The following is a 19,285-nucleotide window of genomic DNA, read 5'->3' on the forward strand; positions in this document are numbered from 1 at the left end:
CAGGACGGCTACAGCCCTGCCAAGCCTCTAGGACTCTGGTTTGTCCAGTCCAGGCTTACCCAGCTCCCACCTTGCTCCTGCCCCCAGGTCACACTCCAGGTGGGACTGTTTTGGGGCTACTCCATTCTCCATTTAGCTCTCTAGTTTCTCTGCTAATCCAGTCACCACCCCAGTACACAAAAGAATGAACTAGGGAAACTTCCCTAGTATTCCAGTGGTTAAGACTGCAGACTTCCATTGCAAGGGGTGGGTGTGGGTTCGATCCCTGGTCAGAGAACTAAGATCCCACATGCTGTGCAGCATGGCCAAAAAAAAAAAAACTAGGACCTGGATGAGGAAAAGCAACTTGCCCAGGCTCAAAGAGAGGCAGGTGAGAGCCTGAACCCACAACTCCTCGACATTAGCCTGATGCTTTTCCCGTGACCCTACATGGCCCTGAGCCCATGCAGTGTACTTAGGACGTGACAAGCTGACCTCCTGCGTGGATGTGAAGAGCTATGCTCTTGCTTGGTAAACATACATCATTTGGAAGCTGCCTGGCAACGGTTCACTGGAGCACCTGAGGAAATACCAGCTTGCATAGAGGCGCATGCCCGCTGCCACAACCTGCCCCCAGTCGGGAATGTGAGACTGAACTGAACCTCGGGCTGAAAGTGATCCCAGCCCTGGCCCCATGCCACCTCCCTACTGGGTTTGCAGTAGTGCCAACCAGGCCCACTGGGAGCGCCTGGCCCCTTCAGGAGCTGGCCCCTCTGCAAAGCCACCGCTGGCCTCTCACAGGCTGTGGAATTGTCACCAGGTGGCGCTAATGGCAAAGAACCAGCCTGCCAATGCAGGAGACAACAGGAGAAGCAGGTTCAATTCCTGGGTTGGGGAGATCTGGAGGAGGAAGTGGCAACCCACTTCAGTATTCTTGCCTGGAGAATCCCATGGACAGAGAAGCCTCACCGGCTACAGTCCATGGGGGTCACAGAGTCATCCACGACTGAAGTGACTTAGCACACCTAGAACACATCTACTCCGCCCAACATGGGGCAGAGCTGGGTGACTAGTGGGGCAGGAGGTATTAGCCCAGGGCAGGCAATGAGCAAGAAAAGCACTGGTCTCCTTTATTGACCATGGGCAGGGGCACCTCAGAACTGACCAGGAGGCCCAAGGAGGAGCAAGTGGGTAGGAGGTAGGGGCAAGGGAGACGCCCGACCTCATTTCCAGTCCTTGAAGAATTGCTTGAAGATGGCACTCTCACGGCCCTGGGGCAGAATCTCCACCTGTAGGGACGGCAGGGGAGAGTCTGGCTGACAAAGCTGCCACTGCTGCCTCTTCCAGAGCCAGGGAGGAGGGTGCTGGGTACCAGGCCCGAGTCCACAGGCCGTCCAGCCAGTGATGCTCTTCCAGATAAGCCAAGAGACAAGAAAGATTAGAGGGATGTGGGCTGAGAAAACAGTGAGAAGGGGCAGAACTAGCTAGAAGCCAGAGGAACCTCATGAGTCATCCAGAGGCACACCCGGCTAGCTGGGCTCCCAGGGGAGCACTGCCCATCATCCTCTTAGAAAAGAACATGTGTTGTGGAATATTACTCAGTCATGAAAGGGAACGCATTTGAATCAGTGCTAGTGAGGTGGATGAACCTAGAACCTGTTATACAGAGTGAAGTGAGTCAGAGAAAAACAAATGTAGTATAATAACGCATATATATGGAATCTAGAAAAATGATATTGATGAATCTATTTATAGAGCAGGAACAGAGATGCAGACAGAGAGAACAGACTTGTGGACACAGCAGGGATAGGAGAGGCTGGGACAAACTGAGAGAGAAGCATTGACATACATATACTACCATGTGTAAAAATAGCTAGTGAGAAGTTACTGTATAACCCAGGGAGCTCAGCCTGGGGCTCTGCGACAACCTAGAGGGGTAGGATGGAGCGTGGGGAGGTGGGGGGGGGCAGAGGGTGGGAGGGAGATTCAAGAGAGCAGGGACATATGTATACTTATGGCTGATTCACATTGTCGTATGGTAGAAACCAACACAACACTGTAAAGCAATTATCCTCCAATTAAAAACAAATTAAAAAAAATCTTTTTTAAAGAAGTACATTAACAAGTTTGAAAAAACAGAAAGAAAATAACATGCACTGTAAAACTCTGAAGGACTGAGAAGGGCCTTCCCACTGGGTGGTTCTGGGAGGGGAGGCCTGACTGCTCCTGACTCTGCCCTGGGCTTTCTCACCCTTCTTGTCCAGTCCAAGGGGCAGGGGGCCAGGGAAGAGTCCTAGGAAGAGGGTGTGCTGGCACAGGGAGGGCTCCTCACCTGAGTGTTTGGGGCATACCGCATGCGGGTGATAAAGTCCTCGGCCACTTGGAGGGCCGCCTGCCGCTCCTTCTCATTAGCTTTGCGCCCTGGATCATAAGGAGGAGAAATTTTAAAAGATCAGGGACCCTCTCTAGCCCATATCCCATTTGTCTCCAGGGGATTTAAGGAGGTCCAAATTCCATGGACAGAGAAGCCCGGTGGGCTACACAGTCCCTGGGTCACAAAGAGTCAGGCACAACTGAGCAACTGAGCACACACACCCACACAATAGCTGGCCCTTTTAAAATGAATGGACTAGGAGGCACGAAGAACACCCTGAGGGAGCTCAGTAAGAACTCAGCCTCTCCCAACTCGAAGCTCCAGATGAAAACTGCTCTCTGCCCACTCCAATCATCAAAGTCTTCTGCTCAGGCCAGGACCCCACAGATATTTAGGGAGAACTAATGTCGCCCTCGCATGAGACACTCAGGCCCCTCTCTCCCTCTCCCAGGGCCCCTCACCTTTTGAGTCTGTCAACTGTACTGTTATCAAGCCTTTCTTGCAAAATTAAATTGGACAGAAAAAAAGGGCATGATTTACTGCAGTCTTACTCCCACAAAGCTAGATGCCAGCATCAGCCTAATGGTTATACCAACTAACAGTCAGTAAAAAGGAACAGCAGTGCCCTCCCTTCTAGCCTTTAACCAAACCCTGCTCCACCTGGAGGCATTTTTCCAAGGAAACAATGTCAGCTGTGGTTGGCTCTTCAGCCAGGCTATTAAAAACTCTAGTTAGCCACAGTATATCTGAGATTAATGTGCTGTATCCTTCCTCTGTGATTGCCTGAAGCTTCTCTTCCCAGCTCCCAAGTTTCCTGTTTCTCCCACTGGTTTCTCCATTCTTTGCTTGGGGCTAAAGACACTTCCAAACCAGATCAAACCGGTTAATCCTAAAGGAAATCAATCCTGAATATTCTTTGGAAGGACTGATGCTGAAGCTGAAGCTCCAATACTTTGGCCATCTGATGCAAAGAGATGATTCATCGGAAAAGACTCTGATGCTGGAAAAGACTAAGGGCAGGAGGAGGATGAGATGGTTGGATGGCATCACTGACTCAATGGACATGAGTTTGAGCAAACTCCTGGAGATGGTGAAGGACAGGGAAGCCTGGTGTGCAAAGATAGCCCCAGCAGCACAATCCTCTGCACCCCCACCACCATCCTCCTCACCTCTTAGAAACCTGCCCTGCGGCTTGCCACTCCCGGTCCTTCCCTGAGGCAAGAGTGTGATGCCTAGTAGCTGCCAAGTTACAACCCCTAACACTTCTCCACCATCCTGGCTGGAAATTTCTCCTGGCCCTGGTTCATGTCACAAATACTTACTGAGCAAATGCTATCTCGTCAAGGCACTAGATGCTGCTGCTGCTGCTGCTGCTGCTAAGTCGCTTCAGTCGTGTCCGACTCTGTGCGACCCCATAGACGGCAGCCCACCAGGCTCCTCTGTCCCTGGGATTCTCCAGGCAAGAATACTGGAGTGGGTTGCCATTTCCATAGAGACAGTGCGATTCCTTTCAAGAGGTTTATAATCTGGGCAGTTGAGACACATTCAAGAACAAGAAAAGACACAGGACTTCCCTGGTGTTACAGTGGATAAGAATCCATCTGCCAATGTAGGGGACACAGGTTTGATCCCCGCTCTGGGAAGATTCCATATGCCTCAGAGCAACTAAATCTGTGCGCCACAATCGCGAGCTGCAGCTACTGAAGCCTATCCACCTAAAGCCTGTGCTCCACAACAAGAGAAGCCACCACAACGAGAAACCCAAGCATCAAAACGAAGAGTAGGCCCCTGCTCACCGCAACTAGAGAAAGCCCGCATGCAGCAACAAAGACCCAGCACAGCGGAAAAGAAAAAAGTTCAGAACAAGAAAAGACAAGCACAGAGAATTACTCACAGACTCAGAGCTTTGTTACAATATTTTCAGAATCTGATCTAGCAAACAGGCTTCTGCCCAAGGATGTTTCATTTCCAGCCAATACAACCTCTTGGAAAAACAAGTTCTACCAGTTTGCTACCCAGTGCATAAGGTAAGATTTCATATCTAGAATTGGTCACAGTCAAGGCAGACAGGCAGAAGCAGGGATCCCAGTGGCACTGAAGGCCTAGGAGAGCTCTGTGGCAAGTGTCCTCAACACATAGTCAGCAGCAAGACCTGGGAACACAATAGATGGTTCCCAGAGCCTGCAAAGTCTCATGCGTGCTAAGTCACTTCAGTTGTGTCCAACTCTCCGCGATCCCATGGACTGTAGCCCACCAGGCTTCTCTGTCCATAGCATTCTCCAGGCAAGAGTACTGGAGTGGGTTACCCTGCCCTCCTCCAGGGGATCTTCCCTACCCAGGGATTGCAGCTGCGTCACTTATGTCTCCTGCATTGCCAGGCGGGTTCTTGATCACTAGCACCACCTGGGAAGCCCAGACCTCGAGAATCAGAGACTCAGGGGTGTGGTTCGCTCTGGGTCTTAACAGGGCCCTCAGGTAATTCAGAGGTGGGCTGAAGGTGCAGAACCCTTGCCAGGAATTAACCGTCAGCCACAGAAGCTCACTGAGCCAGCTGTCTATGGGCTGGCTGAGCCCTCCCATGGGAAGCCTTCCTGGTCAAAGTGGCCACAGGGGCCTCAGGCTGGTGTGGAGAAGCCACACGGACCCTTCCAGATGTAGATCTTGCCACAGAGTCCGTTGTCCAGCACAAAGCAGTCGTCGGGTATCAGCAGCTCGAGGGCGAAGGGGCTGGAATCGGTCAGCTTGGTTAGGTTCATCTGTCCAGTGGCGTCAGAGACCTGGGGGAGAGTGGGCAGTGCTGTGTCACCCTTCTTCCCACAGTTCAAAGCTCTGACCTCCACCAAGGAGCAGCCCCCCTCCAGCAGAGGTCCGTCCCATTCACCGCCCCAGGCTGAACAGCAGACCGGAGGTAGGGGAAGAACTGACAGCTGATAGGCAAATCCCAGACAACCCCTACCCCCACTTCAGCCTCAATCACCGCCTCCCAGAGCCCCTGAATCTGTGGAAATTAAGTAGACTCCAAATTAACAAGTAAATGCAAAGAATGCAAAAAAGGTACAGTTCAGGGACTTCCCTGGTGGCTCAGATGGTAAAGAATCTGCCTGCAATGGAGAAGACCAGGGTTCAATCCCTGGGTCGGGAAGATCCCCTGGAGACGGGAATGGCTACCCACTCCAGTGTTCTTGCCTGGAGAATTCCATGGACAGAGGAGCCTGGCGGGCTACAGTCCACAGAGTTGCAAAGAGTTGGACATGACTGAGCAACTAACACTTCTTTTCAGTGTGCAATGCAGGGGATGCAGGTTTGACCCCTGGTTGGGGAACTAAGATCCCACATGCCATGGGACAACTAAGCCCAAGTGCCACAACTAGAAAGAATACTGTGGGCTGCAACTAGAGAAGCCTGTGCACCACAACTAAGACCCAACGCAGCCAAATAAATAGATATTTTAAAAAAAAAAGTCAAGTTCAGCATTGGCTTGTTTCAAACCTCCATATCTAAGAATGGGCTGGAAGGGAAGTGACATTCACCTCCCCAGGAGGGCCGAGCATCCGTTCACTTCCCATCCTCCCCTCACTCCACGCCCTGATAAACCACCCTAGGGCCTGGCCCCACCTGCCCACTGCTTTCTCCTCTCCTCTCAGAGCCACAAGCATCAAGATCACACCCCTGCCTGGTCCGAGGCCAGGCCCGGGACACCCACCTTATACAGAGCTGCAGCCTGCGCGTTTGTCCGGTCAGCTGTGAGGTCTTCCTCAGGGTTACCCTCCTTCAGAGAGGACTTGGGACCCAAGACCTACAGGGACGAGGACAGGCCACATTTCCAAGGCTTCCCGGGCACCTATCATGCCCAGGACCACCCCCTCACTCCCACTCCCACACCCATGTCTGCACAAGGGCGCCGGGCAGAGCTGGGGAGGGCTCAGTCCCCGGAAACCAGTCCCTCCATCCCAAGGGGTACTTGACTCTGAGTCCCACCAAGGCACCTGATGAGCCAGCCAAGCCCTAAGCAGGGCCCCAGATGCCCCTACAGCCCTTCTGCTGTGATCACTGCCTCCCTTGGTGGCCTCAAGCAGAGGCCACCCTCCCGCTACCCCCACGTCTCTCAACCTGGATCATGTCGGCAGGCTCCTCCCCATCGGTGACGATCTCCACGTGGGCCTTGCCCTGCCGCTCGCTGTCCCGGATGGCCAGTGCCAGGTCCCGTGCCTTGTTCCGCTCCAGGATGTTGGACTTCGCACCACACCACACAAAGATGTTCTGGAAGGAAGTGGGGAGGCTCAGGTTAGAGCCACTTGCATCCTGTCCTCTGCAGAACTGAGGCAAGACGATCAAAGACAAGCAAGAAGGCAAGGAAAGCAAGGCCTCTGGGGACAGGAATGGCAGTCTCAGCGAGAGCCTTCCTCTGCCCCACACCCCCATCTTCCACAGACTTTATTTTTCTCCACATCACTTGTGCCATATATTGAAACATCTTTATCTTATTTATAATCTATCTTCCCTGACTAGAAAGTAAGCCTCGTTAGGGCATGAGGGTTTTGTTTTGTTTGGGATGACTTGACCCACTGCTGTATGCTCCGTGCCAAACAGAAACAGGCACATCTTTAGGTCCTGAATAAATATTTATTGCATGAATGAATTGGGTGAATGAGCGAATGAAAGGGTGAATGGGTGAACAGGTGAATGGCATCCCTGGGCCCAGTATCTCAGATGCCTCTGCTCACTCGCCAGGCATGGCCCTCATCACCTCTACTGAGCAGGTCCCCCTGCCTCCATCTCACTGCTTCCAGTCCTCCTTCTAAACAGCATCCAGGTTCCTCTTCCTGTTCCAAATCTTTAGCACAACAGGTGCAGTCCAGACCCTCAAAGACTCAATTCCTCCTGCCCTGTCACAGCTCCTTAGCACTTTCCACTCCCACTGGACCTGTCCTCACCCTGGATCCAAGTCAGGCTGCATCCTTCCTGGCTGTCGACAGGCACATCTGTGCCCTTCTCCCGCTCAGTGCCTCAGCTCACCCATCACCTTCCCCTGGAACGGCATTTCCCCTAGTCTAGGCAGGGAATCCCTGGTGGCTCAGACGGTAAAGTGTCTGCCTGCAATGCAGGAGACCTGGGTTTGATCCCTGCGTCGGGAAGATCCCCTGGACAAGGAAACCACAACCCACTCCAGTATTCTTGCCTAGAAAATTCCATGGATGGAGGAGCCTGGTAGGCTACAGTCCATGGGGTCACAAAGAGTCGGACATGACTGAGTGACTTCACTTTCTTTCTTTCTTTCTAGCCTAGTCAAATGGCACTTTCCTGGGGCAGTGGCTTGGCCTAGAAGGCCCCTCACTGCCATAAGCTCCCCCAGCCCATGCCACTGCCCCTGAGAGGACCCTCATCACATCTTGTCATGGGTTATAATACAGCCAGTGACAGGCCTGCCTTAGCTGCCTGCCCTGGGCCAGCAACTTGTGGTCCCCAGGTGGCGCTAGTGGTAAAGAACCTGCCTGCGGATGCAGGAGACATATGAGATGCGGGTTCAACCCTTGGGTCAGGAAGATCTCCTGGAGAAGGGCATGCCAATCCACTCCAGTATTCTTGCCTGGAGAATACCATGGACAGAGGAGCCTGGTGGGGTACAGTTCATGGGGTCACAAAGAGTTGGACACGACTGAAGCGACTTAGCATGCACCCATGCTGGCTCAGAGTGGGTGCCACAGATTCACCAAGGGAAGAGATGAATGAACTGATTAATGCATGGGATGGGAGGCAGCTAACTCAGAGCTTCAAAGGTTCCAGGAGCACAAGAGAGTAGACTCAGTGTTAGAGGCCAAGACTAGACAGCAGAGAGAGGTTTCTGTCCAAACAAATACAGGGATGTCTTCTAACAGCCACAGTGACCCCACTTGGAATGGGCTTACAGCTTCTCAGCCTCTTTCCCTCTGCTCTGGCTTCCTAGTCCCTGTCCTTTAAAACAGCGCCAAGGAGTTCCCCGGCAGTCCAATCCTTAGGACTCAGCGCTTTCACTGCTGTGGCCCCCATTTCAGTCCCTGGTTGGGGGTCTAAGATCCTATAGGCTGTGTGCACAGTGTGACTGAAAAAAAAATACAACCCAGTGACTTCCTGGGCAGTCCAATGGTTAAGACTCCGGGCTCCCAACACAGGAGGCTCCAGGTTCGATCCCTGGTCAGGGAACTAGATCCCTGATGCCACAACTAAGATCCAGCACAGGCATAAAAAAGAGAGACACACACACAGTGCCAACATGAGTGGGTGCTCAGTCAGCCTTGCCCACCCACCTGGCCCAGGTCCAGGATGAAGCAGTCCCCTGTGTTGAAACTGTCCCAGCTCAGCACCCGCTCGGTGGCACGAATGTTCTTCTTGCCCTTCACCTGGTAGAGTTTCTTGATGGCAGCCGAGGCGGTCCCTGGAGAGGTCTTGTGAAACGCCGACTCCACACCGCCTTCCTGCAGCCCGGATGGCCAGCCTGAGTGGGCCCCCCGTCCCCCCCTCCCACTGGGCAGGAAGGAAAGCAGGCAAGCAGGAACCAGGTTGGGGGAGGCCCCAGCCCTGAGTGGCCTTCGGCCTTTTGCAGGGTCACGACCAGCAGGAAAGGGACCCGGCTCAAGGAGAAGCCCCAGGAGAGGGTGTGGGCGGTGCGTTCTGACCTGGTACTTGAGGCCGCGGGGGAAGTAGCTCATGAAGAGGTCGGACTCGTTGCCCTGTGACTCTCGGTGCTGCACAGGCCGCTCTCCGAGCAGGGTGTTGAGGTGCACGGCCAGCATGGCACAGGCCCCCTGCTCGTCCCGGGAAGACTGCTGGCCTGGGGTGGGGAGGTGGCCGGTGAGACCTAGGCCAGCCCTGACCCCCGCCACCAGTCCCCCCAGCTCCCTCCCTTACCAATCCACAGGTGCAGATGGGAGAGCTCTTCTGGGCCATTGTGCAGCACCAGGTAGGAGTCTCCCGAGAAGAAAATGCCGTGGTTCTCAGGGGCCACCGGCACCGGCTTCAGCTTCTCCACCCTCCATATATGCAGGCCGGGGAGCTGCACAGTTGGTGGGAACGGAGAGCCACTGCGGGAGGGGAGCAGGTTGGTGAAGGCCGAGGCCCATATGCGGTGGAGACAAGCAGAGAGACCTGGGGCAGCCCTGGGGACTGCGGTGTGGGGGAGAGGAGGGGCCGCCCTTGGAAGTGAAGAGGAGAGGGGTGAAAGGGGAAGGGGTGCACAGCCTACCTCTGGGGGATGGGTGAGTACATGCTGTTTCTGGATCTGCAAAGACAGAATCAAAGCCATTATAATTACAAATGTCATGAGTACCAGCCTTCAGGTAGGTCTAGGGAGGTCCTTCAGGGAGGCCAAGTGCTTCATTATTCATCAACTAATTCATCTCCAAGAGCAGATTTCTTTGCCTGGCTTCATTACTCAGGCAAAGAAACTGAGGCTCAGCGAGTCTAAGTCCCAAGTCACACAGTGACTAGTGAGTGGCTAGTGAAAGCCAGGTCTTGGGCTCCTTGGGCCAGGGTCTTCCCCTTGCTGTGACCTCTCCTGCTTCTAGACAGGAGTCCTAATTCTGGGCATTGCATGAGGCTGGGATATGCCTCTCTAAGCAACAACGGCTTATATTTGAAAAGTCTAAAATCAATAACTTAAAATCAATGGATAGGAAACCAAAAAAATAGAGAAAATCAAGGAAGCTGGGTTTTGGAACCATCGAAAAAATTGGTGACCCTTTTGACAAATTGACTAAGTAAAAGAAAAGACACAAATTTCCAATACAGAAACAAGAGAGATGACCACCATTACAGATTCTACAAGTATTAAAAGGATAAAGAGAATATCACAAAAACTTTATGCCAATATAGTCAACAACTTATACAAAATGGGCAAAGTCTTTGAAGGACACAAATTATGCAAGTTCACTCAACAGGAAGTAGAAGGACTTCCCTGGTTGTCCAGTGGCTGAGGCCCTGTGCTCCCAATACAGGGGGCCTGGGTTCTATCCCTGGTCAGGGAACTAGATCCCACATGCAAAACTAAAGATTCCACATGCCGCAGCTAAGACTCAGCACAGCCACATAATATATAATTTTTAAAAAACAAGAAGAAATAGATTATTTGAAAGGTTCTAATATCTATTAAAGAAACTGAAAGTGAAAGTGCAAGTCACTCAGTCATGTCCAACTCTTTGTGGCCCCATGGACTTTACAGTCCACGGAATTCTCCAGGCCAGAATACTGGAGTGGGTAGCCTTTCCCTTCTCCAGTGGATCTTCCCAACCCAGGAATCGAACTGGGGTCTCCTGCATTGCAGGCGGATTCTTTACCAACTGAGCTATTAGGAAATCCCAAAAGAAGCTGAAACGGAACTTAAAAACTACCCACCCCCAAATTTCAAGTACAGATAAATTCTACCAAAAACTTAAGGAAGGTATAATGCCAATCCTTCACAATCCATCCCATGCTGCCACCATTTTCCTGATGTAACAAAATCAGATAAAAATATTATAGAAAAGGAAATTAGACCAAGATCCCTCATGAACACAAGAAAAAAACCTGACAAAATTTTAGCACATGGAATTCAGAAATATATAAAAAGATGAAACATTATGACTAAACAGGGTTTACTCCAGAAATGCAAAGTTGGTTTAACATCTGAAAATCAATGTAATCCACCCTATTGACAAGCCATATAAACAAACATAAAATCATCTCTATAGATAAAGACAAACCATTTAGAAAAATTCTACATCCATTTTTGATTTAAAAAAAAGCTTTCAGCAAACTAGGAATAGAAGGGAATTTCCTCTTTTTTTTTTTTGGCCATGCTGTGGGGCATGTGGGATCTTAGCTCCCCAACCAGGGATCAAATGCAGCCCCCTGCAATGGGAAAGAAAGTGAAAGTGAAAGTCGCTCAGTCGTGTCCGTGTCCCACTCTTGCAACCCCATGGACTATATAGTCCATGGAATTCTCCAAGCCAGACTACTGGAATGGGTAGCCTTTCCCTTCTCCAGGGGATCTTCCAACTCAGGGATCAAACCCAGGTCTCCCGCATTGCAGGCGAATTCTTTACCAGCTGAGCCACAAGCGAAGCCCAGTCTTAACCAGTCTTATCCCTGCAATGGGAGCACAGTCTTAACAATTAGACCATCAGGGAAGTTCCAGAAGGGAATGTCCTTAGCCTAATAAAAGGCATCTACCAAAATTGAACAAAAAAATCCCAGAAAAAACAGAAAAACTTACAGCTAACATTAGACTTAGCCTTCTCGAATTCTAAACTCCCTACCTAGGGAATTTCCTCCATCCCTAAGCATTAGCTATCATTTCTATACGCCCAGCATTCCTCAAATACCAGGATGATGAATATCATATTTATTCTGTAGGACAGTAAGAGCAACCTTTTTTGGACAAAAGTTATTTAGGGAAAAAAAAAATCCTCAAGGCAAGCATTTTAAAAAATATTATCTTCTGGATTCCTTGGTGGTCCAGTGGTTGAGACTCCGCCGGCCAATGCAGGGGACACAAGTTCGATCCCTGGTCTAGCAAGATCTCACATGCCCCAGGGCAACTAAGCCCATGGGACCCAACTACTGAGACTACACTCTAAAGCCCGGGAGCGACAACTACTGAGTGCTCTAGAACCCTTGCTCCATAACAAGAGAAGCCCATGCACCGTAACAAGAGAAGCCCGTGCACCGCAACTAGAGTAGCTCCAACTCTGCAACTAGAGAAAGCCTGCATGCAGCAACAAGGACCCAGTGTAGCCAATAAATACATAAATAAATTTTTTTTAAATGTTATCTTTTTAAAAATTAGCAACTGCAGTACCTATAGCTTCACTCACTCTCTTTCCTATGTGCCCAATTCTAGAGGATTTCTTTGACTGAAAATGCAGAGCTCACACAGTCAAGAACTGTCACACAGTTTATGCTGTGCGATTGAACAGGGAGCCCCTGTGGTGCAAGAGAAGGATCTGGAGAATTTCAGGGTTGAAAGTCACCATTAGGAGACTCTTGCAGGGCTGGGGAAGCAGGAAGTACAAAGAGTACTTTTAGGAAGAGCAGAGGGTGTGGAGTCTGAGTAGGAAATAAAGAAATAGGAGCAGTGGGCGTGTGTGTAAAATACCATGTGAATAATGACTTTGCTTTTCTTTCCTAATTTACAACATAGTACGTGCGTGCTGAGTCGTGTCCGACTCTGCAGCCCCGTGGACTCTAGCTCACCAGGCTTCTCAGTCCGGGGGATTCTCCAGGCAAGAATACTGGAGTGGGTTGCCATTTCCTACTCCAGGGGATCTTCCCCATCCAGGGATGGAAGCCACGTCTCCTGGGGCTCCTGTACTGGCAGACAGATTCTTTACCACTGAGCCACCGGGGAAGCCCTACTCAAAACACAGCTGAAGGCATTTTTTTTGGAATCACACTTCCCCAAGGGAGGGGGGCAGGCAGTGAGGGGGAGGTTTGGGGGAGGAAACATCAATGATTCTCAATCCCACAGAAGGTCACATGCTGTGCCCACATCCCCTGCGACAGACAGCTCAGCCTGTGACTCAGGCCCCAAGCAGTGAGGTGGCCGCCCCCAAGTACAAGCCAGCGGGGGAGAGCCACCGCAGCGTTTTGTTGAGAGGGGCTGGCTGCCTGCCCCTCATCCCTCTGGCTTTCTAGCCTGGCCACCCATTAGAATTACGTTGCGAGTGCGTGTGCTAAGTCACTTCATTCATGTCTGACTCTGCGACTCCATGGATGGTAGCACACCAGGCTTCTCTGTTCATGGGATTCTCCAGGCAAGAATACTGGAGTGGGTTGCCATGCCCTCCTCCAGGGGATCTTCCCCACCCAGGGATTGAACCCATGTTTCTTGCAGCTCCTGCACTGCAGAAGAACTATGTTGGGATCTTACAAAAACTTCAAAGCCCAGTCCTGGAGACTTAATTCCATGGGTCTGGAGTGGGGCATCGGCATTTGAACTATGTCCCAGGTGGTTCTGATTCTGCCAGTTAACTGTGTCCAGAACAGCATCTCTATCTGCCTGCATGTTAGAGTCATCTGGGGGTTTTTAAAAAATCCCCATGTCCAGGCCAGTTAAAACCAGACTCTCCAGGGTGGAGCCAGAGTATCAGTGCTAGAGAAGTTCTAGGTGACTCTAACGCTGCTCCCTGGCCTCCACCAAGTGCCCATTGACATTGGCTTGTCACTTGTCCTCTCCCCACAACCCCTCTGCCGGAGCCCACAGCCCCTCAGCTTCCTTAGTGCAAACCTCAACCCTTAGGACCATCAAAGCCCTGCCACTCCTCCAGACCCATTTCAAGCCTCAGCTGTCATTTGGCGGCTTTGTCCTTCTCTGGGAGTTCACTCAGCTCCCTCACCTGGGAGCATAAACTTCACTTCTTGCTCACAGGCTGTCTTATAGTATGACCTGATAGCTCTGTGTCTCAAGTAGAGCAGTGGACACGCCTAGCACTTCTGCATTCCTCAAGCAGCCCATGACAAGGTCTATTCAGTTCCATTCTAGGTCTATGCTGGGAGCTTGGCATTGGGAAGGGGCCCAGAAATGAAGAACAACCTGCAAGTCTCATGGTGTCTAGAGGATGGGGCTGTGAAGCAGGAAGCCATCACTTCCAGGGGACCACAGCAAACTTCCCCTAGGTGTGGAATGTCACAGAATCAGATGTCAGCATTAGAAGGAGCTTTATTTAATACTCGGGTTTCCTTGTGGCTCAGACAATAAAGAATCTGCCTGCAATGCTGGTGACCCAGGTTTGATCCCTGGATCCAGTAGATCCCCTGGAGAAGGAAATGGCTACCCACTCTAGTATTCTTACCTGGAGAATTCCATGGACAGAGAAGCCTGGCACACTACAGTCCATGGGGTCACAAACAGTCGGACACGATTGAAAAACTAACACACACACACACAATCTAGATCTGCCTCCCAACACATACCCAGACATGCACACAGCACAGAAATCCCTACATCCCTCACCATTTTCTTCTTGAATACTTCTCCTGGTGGGGAACCCACCACCTCACAGGGGAGCCGCTTCTACAATTCTTATGTTAAAACCTTTTACTGTTTCCCACTCCGCCACAGCGTGCTGAGTTACAGGCCTGGCCATCTCCCCGACTCGACTATAAGGGCCTTTCAGGAAGGAACCATATTTTGCCTGGAACCTCGAGCTGTGCCCAGTAGCCTGCGGGCACTCAGGATTAACTGGACTGGTTTAGCTCCAATGATTAGACCAGATGGCGCCTAAGAGATAACCCAGGATTTCAATAGGGAGGAGCAGCCCTGGAGGCAGAAATCAGGGGTCAGGGATGGAGGGGAGGATGGGTGCCCTGCTGGCTGTCCCAAGGTCCTGACTTAGGAAGGAGCTGGCCTTTGAGGACACACTGGGAGTGGGGGAGTTGGTTATGCAGAACTTTCCAGCAATGCCTGTCAGCTGTAAGGATGACAGGTGCTCGATGCTGTCTGCACCCTTCTCAGATTCCGATTCCACTGATTCCCAACAGGTCCCTTCATTGTTTGCCCTTAGGTGTAAAATGCCAACAGCTCCTACCCCTCTCCCCAAGAAAGGGTCAGGGGTGAGAGTCAACACTAGAGATGACACCAGCTATTCCCAGCTGGGAACCTGGGCTTTCACAGGAGCTGCAGGGTCTAGAAGCCTCACCCGGGAATCCTCAGTCAGTGCTCCCTCCCCAGACACCAAGCAGGACTCCCACCCTTTCCTAAGTGCAAATTGGTGGCACAGCTGGTAAAGAACCCGCCTGCCAATGCAGGAGATGCAAGAGACGCGGGTTCAATCCCTGGGTTTGGAGGATCATCTGGAGTAGGAAATGACAACCCCCTTCAGCGTTCAGTGTTCTTGCTTGGAAAATCCCATGGAGAGAGGAGCCTGGCCAGCTACAGTCCATGGGGTCACAAAGAGTCAGACATGACTGAGCATGCACATAAACACACACACACCCTTTCCGGGCTCCACCTTCACCTCTCCCTGCCCAACCCTAGGCAGCTGGCCAGACCCCCATCAGGGTTCTTCTTAAATTTGCAAAAATAATGAACCCTGAGGCATAGTTTGGTCTGAATTCAAATGCTACGCCTTCCCCCTCCCCCATTCCAGCCCACCCATCTGTTGTCACACCACCATCCTGTCTTAGGAACAAGTATCATCAAAGCTGAATGCATCTCTGGGCTGGCTGAGGGCCTTCAGGAGTCTGGTCAGGTCACTCGGTGTGGTGGCCTCTGTTAGTAGGTCACACACCACCTCTCCAGGACAAGCCCTGGCCCAGGAGTCCCTTATCCCACCCGGGGAAGCCACAGGGCTCCAGTGACTGGACAGGACAGCAGCATCTGTGTGTGTGTGTGTGTGTTGCTGGTGTCCAGCACACCAGTCCTGGACAAAGCAGCTTCCAGAAACGTGAGTCTCTTTGTCTGACCTCATCTGCCCACCTAAGAAGGTCCCGGCCAGCCCACCCCACACCAGACCTCCCTCGGCTTTCCACTTTCACCTGTTCCGCGCAGCTCTGCTTCCTCCTGCTTCTGCTTTTCAGGCTCCTCCAGCCCCACCTCAGTCTCTCACTTCCCTCAGCGCTTCCTCCAGGTGGCCCCACCCATTAGCCCCACCCCTGGGCTCCTGCCCCAGCTAGTGCTGAGGTCGGTCCTCCACAGGAAGGGGTGGACTGTGCTGGGCAGCCAGGCAGGGCCTGCCAGAGGAGAGCAACACTGCAACCACGCTGGCTCTTCAGAGACCCTCCCCGCCACTGGCCGGAGGCTGGAAACCCACCCCAGCTCCGAGCCTCCCCATCACAGTGGCCTCTGCCGGTGGCGGCAGGCCAGGGCTAGCAGCTCTGAGACCGGGGCCTGCAAGGAAAACCACAGGAAAGCCGAGGCTGGCCACATTCCCCCACATACCAGCCTGGGGCAGGCATGACTGCTTGGCCTTGGCTTCAGCTGAAGTAGTCACATTTCCTGGGTGGGGTCACTGCCTCCGCACCACTTTTTCCTCCTCCCTGGCTTGTCTTTCTCCTTGCCTGAATGACTACATTTGACTTTTGTTGTTGTAGTTGTTGAAGCTCAGTTCCCAGGGAATGGCAGAGGTGGATGACACAGACTTTGCGATGTCCTGCATGCTGGTTTCCTAAGTGGCCCTAGTGGTAACGAACCTGTCTGTCAACGCAGGAGACAAAAGAGATCCTTGGGTAGGCAAGATCCCCTGGAGGAGGGCATGGCAACCCACTCCAGTATTCTTGCCTGGAGAATCTCATGGACAGAGGAGCCTGGCAGACTACAGTCCATGGGGTCCCACAGAATGGGACACGACTGAAGTGACTTAGCACGCACGCAGACATTGGGAACAAGCAGTGAATCTGAATCTTTCTGAACTGAGTGCTTAGGTCCCTGGTCAAATTCCTAATGAGTCAATAGTAATTCTAAGGGTGAAAGTTAGGAAAATGAAGGGTCTGTAATGCCCTATAGTCACTAAGCCTTCCCAGGTGGAGCTAGTGGTAAAGAACCCACTTGCCAATGCAGGAGACATAAGAGATGCGGGGTCGGGAATATCCCCTAGAGGAGGGCATAGCAGCCCACTTCAGTATTCTTGCCTGGAGAATCCCATGGACAGAGGAGCTTGGTGTGCTCCAGTCCACAGGGTGGCACAGAGACAGACATGACTTAGCACGCACTCACGCATGCTGGGTGCCTCTCAAGTCTACCCTTGCTCAGCTTCTCATTCAGCAGATGTCGACTATCACACATTCTCAGCCTCAGGCGCTCTGAGGGACAGCAATAAAAATAATCATGGTTCTGGCTCTACCCAGAGGCCATCTTGCCTTCAGCACATCATAAGGCCCTGGAGCTAGTTTGTCCAGCTTGCTTGTTTGCTTTCCAGAGGAGGCTAGAGGGGCCCTGAGAGCACAAGTGACTAGCCCACGATCACACAGGGAGAGGCAGGCAGAGCAAAGGAAGAAGCTTCCATGCCCTCCTAAATCTGTATGGGAGGATGCAGCTAGAGTCTGTACGCGCTCCAGAAGGAACTAGGGCCTTTCAGCCCAGGACTCTGGCCCATCTGCCCTAGATACAGGCCAGGCCTGGCCCAGGGCTGATCAAGACTAGTTTGAGATAAGATTCAGCCTTCAGGGCCCCATCCAGGGAGTGGCAGTGGAACAGAATCAATCCACATGTTAGAATTTCTGGACCAGAACAAGATAAGAAGTTAAATGTTCTCTTCAAAGAACACAAACTCTAGCTGGTACCTGAGTGTCTCCAGGTCCTTAAAAAGAGGGTCTGGTGTAATGGAAAGACTGAACAGTTTGATTACTATTAATTCTGCTTCGTCTTCCTGGCAGGCTGCAGTCCATGGGATCGCAGAGTCAGATACGACTGAGTGACTGAACCACAACTGCTTCCTCTTGCAAGTGACTTAACTTTCTGCAGCCTCCCTGTGCCCTATCTGTAAAATGGACATAAAGATAAACAAGCAGATAAAATGAGATGGTATAATTAACGAGCAAATAATAGATGATGGCTCAGTGGTAAAAGAATCCGACTATAATGCAGGAGACTTGCAGGAGAAGCAGATTGGATCCCTGGGTTGGGAAGATCCCCTGGAGAAGGGAATGGCAACCCACTCCAGTATCCTTGCCTGGGAGATCCCATAGACAGAGAAGCCTGGCAGGCTGCAGTCCATGGATTCGCAAAAGATTCGGACATGACCAATCGACTATGCAACAACTAAACAAATAATAGATGCTCAATAAACCTAGATGGCGTTCTCTGGCCAACAGAGAATTTATCCTGGGACCCCAGTTCATGTGCCCAGCATCTCTGGAAGCAATCCTCCTGCTTCCTCCCCCAGTTCACAATTTAGCAGAGAGATGGGAAGTTAAACCCCAGATCACTCCTGGGGATTGACTTTCCATTATCGCCCTTCTGGGACATCGCCCCAGCAAGGCTGGTCCACTCTGGTGTGCACCAGTGCAGAACCTGAGTGGCTCTGGGGCTCTAGACTCGGCAGTGACCAAGGGCACAAGGATAAATCCAACTCCCTGCTCTCTCTTTCTACACTGGAGCCTCACCTGGCTGAAAAAAAAGGTGGCCCCATCACCGAGGAGGGCGGAGGAGGGTTTGCAAACCAACAAGGAAACAAAAGAGCAGATCATTCAAAATAATTTAGGAGTCTCAAACGTCTTGGAACTCTAACAGTGCACACGCTATTATTGACATTATCTGGTAACCAAACACTAAAACTTCTTTTTAACATACTCATATTTCTCCTCCCTCTCCGGTCTCCCCGTCAGAGATGCTCAGTTGGTCCCAAATGGAGTAAAATAAACATTGCTTTAGCACAGCCTGCTCCCTCCCGCCCCTCCTTAGGGGAAAGGAGGAGAGGTGATTAGACACACGGGTGCACCCCTAAGAAAAGAGAGGGGAGCAGGGTGCCCCGTGACCAGCTGGGCCCCTCAGAAGCCTACAGGGGGAACTCAGGCGCTTGCTGGTCAGACCCCAAGCGCTACTTGCCTGGCTGCGCTCTGTTGGGTTGCTCCGGCCACTGTCTCTGCATGCCTCCTCCCGGGCCCCAGCCCAGCCACCGCCCCGGCCCCGCCCCCGCCCCCGACCCGAACGGCTGGAAGGCTCCCCGCCTACCCGAGTGAGTCAGAGGGGAGGGCCGGGTCCTTCGCAGTAGTCCCTCCAGTGGAGGCTCGGCACTGAGAGGGACTGAGAATTTGGCCTGGTTTTAGGGAAACTAACAACCTTACTATGTGGTAAACTTGGCCAGAGCAAGGCTGTGTTCACATCCCATTCAACTGTTAGATCCTTGAGCTGGATTAAGCTGGAATAGCTACTTCTCCTTTAGTGCCTACTTTTTACTCCATGCTTTAAAATCTTTTATTTATTTATTCCACCACCACCTCCCCTCTCAGCGCCCCGCACCGCACCCGCATTTGGGATTTTAC

General features: G+C 51.8%; 1 protein-coding gene across 5 annotated transcripts; it reads right to left on the reverse strand.

Annotated features, from left to right (window-relative positions):
* Positions 1–1,084: 1,084 nt before the first annotated feature.
* CAPG (capping actin protein, gelsolin like) lies at positions 1,085–18,887 on the reverse strand. Of its 5 annotated transcripts, none has more exons than XM_081596949.1 (10): positions 18,849–18,887; positions 9,573–9,608; positions 9,239–9,411; positions 9,007–9,161; positions 8,638–8,805; positions 6,509–6,613; positions 6,057–6,149; positions 4,998–5,130; positions 2,312–2,400; positions 1,085–1,268 (listed from the first exon to the last, which is right to left on the reverse strand). In XM_081596949.1, exons 2-10 carry the CDS (start codon positions 9,593–9,595, stop codon positions 1,203–1,205), a joined length of 1,005 nt encoding a protein of 334 aa, XP_081453075.1. In that variant the 5' UTR covers positions 9,596–9,608; positions 18,849–18,887; the 3' UTR covers positions 1,085–1,202. The 5 variants fall into 5 exon arrangements, with proteins under 5 accessions (XP_081453075.1, XP_081453073.1, XP_081453074.1 ...); XM_081596947.1 differs by having other exon boundaries at positions 6,464–6,613; XM_081596948.1 differs by lacking the exon at positions 18,849–18,887 and adding an exon at positions 16,245–16,294 and having other exon boundaries at positions 6,464–6,613.
* Between the last annotated feature and the right edge of the window lie 398 nt (positions 18,888–19,285).

Source organism: Giraffa tippelskirchi, chromosome 4 (assembly GCF_054371585.1).
Source record: "Giraffa tippelskirchi isolate mGirTip1 chromosome 4, T2T-mGirTip1v1.2.pri, whole genome shotgun sequence".
Taxonomy (NCBI): domain Eukaryota; kingdom Metazoa; phylum Chordata; class Mammalia; order Artiodactyla; family Giraffidae; genus Giraffa; species Giraffa tippelskirchi.

Coding starts and splice junctions, on each gene's coding strand:
- CAPG (XM_081596947.1), bottom strand. CDS start 9,595: ATGTACTCACCCATCCCCCAGAG. Junction 9,412..9,572: donor TACTCACCCATCCCCCAGAG/GTAGGCTGTGCA, acceptor CCCCTCCCGCAG/TGGCTCTCCGTTCCCACCAA. Junction 1,269..2,311: donor GGTATGCCCCAAACACTCAG/GTGAGGAGCCCT, acceptor CCGTCCCTACAG/GTGGAGATTCTGCCCCAGGG.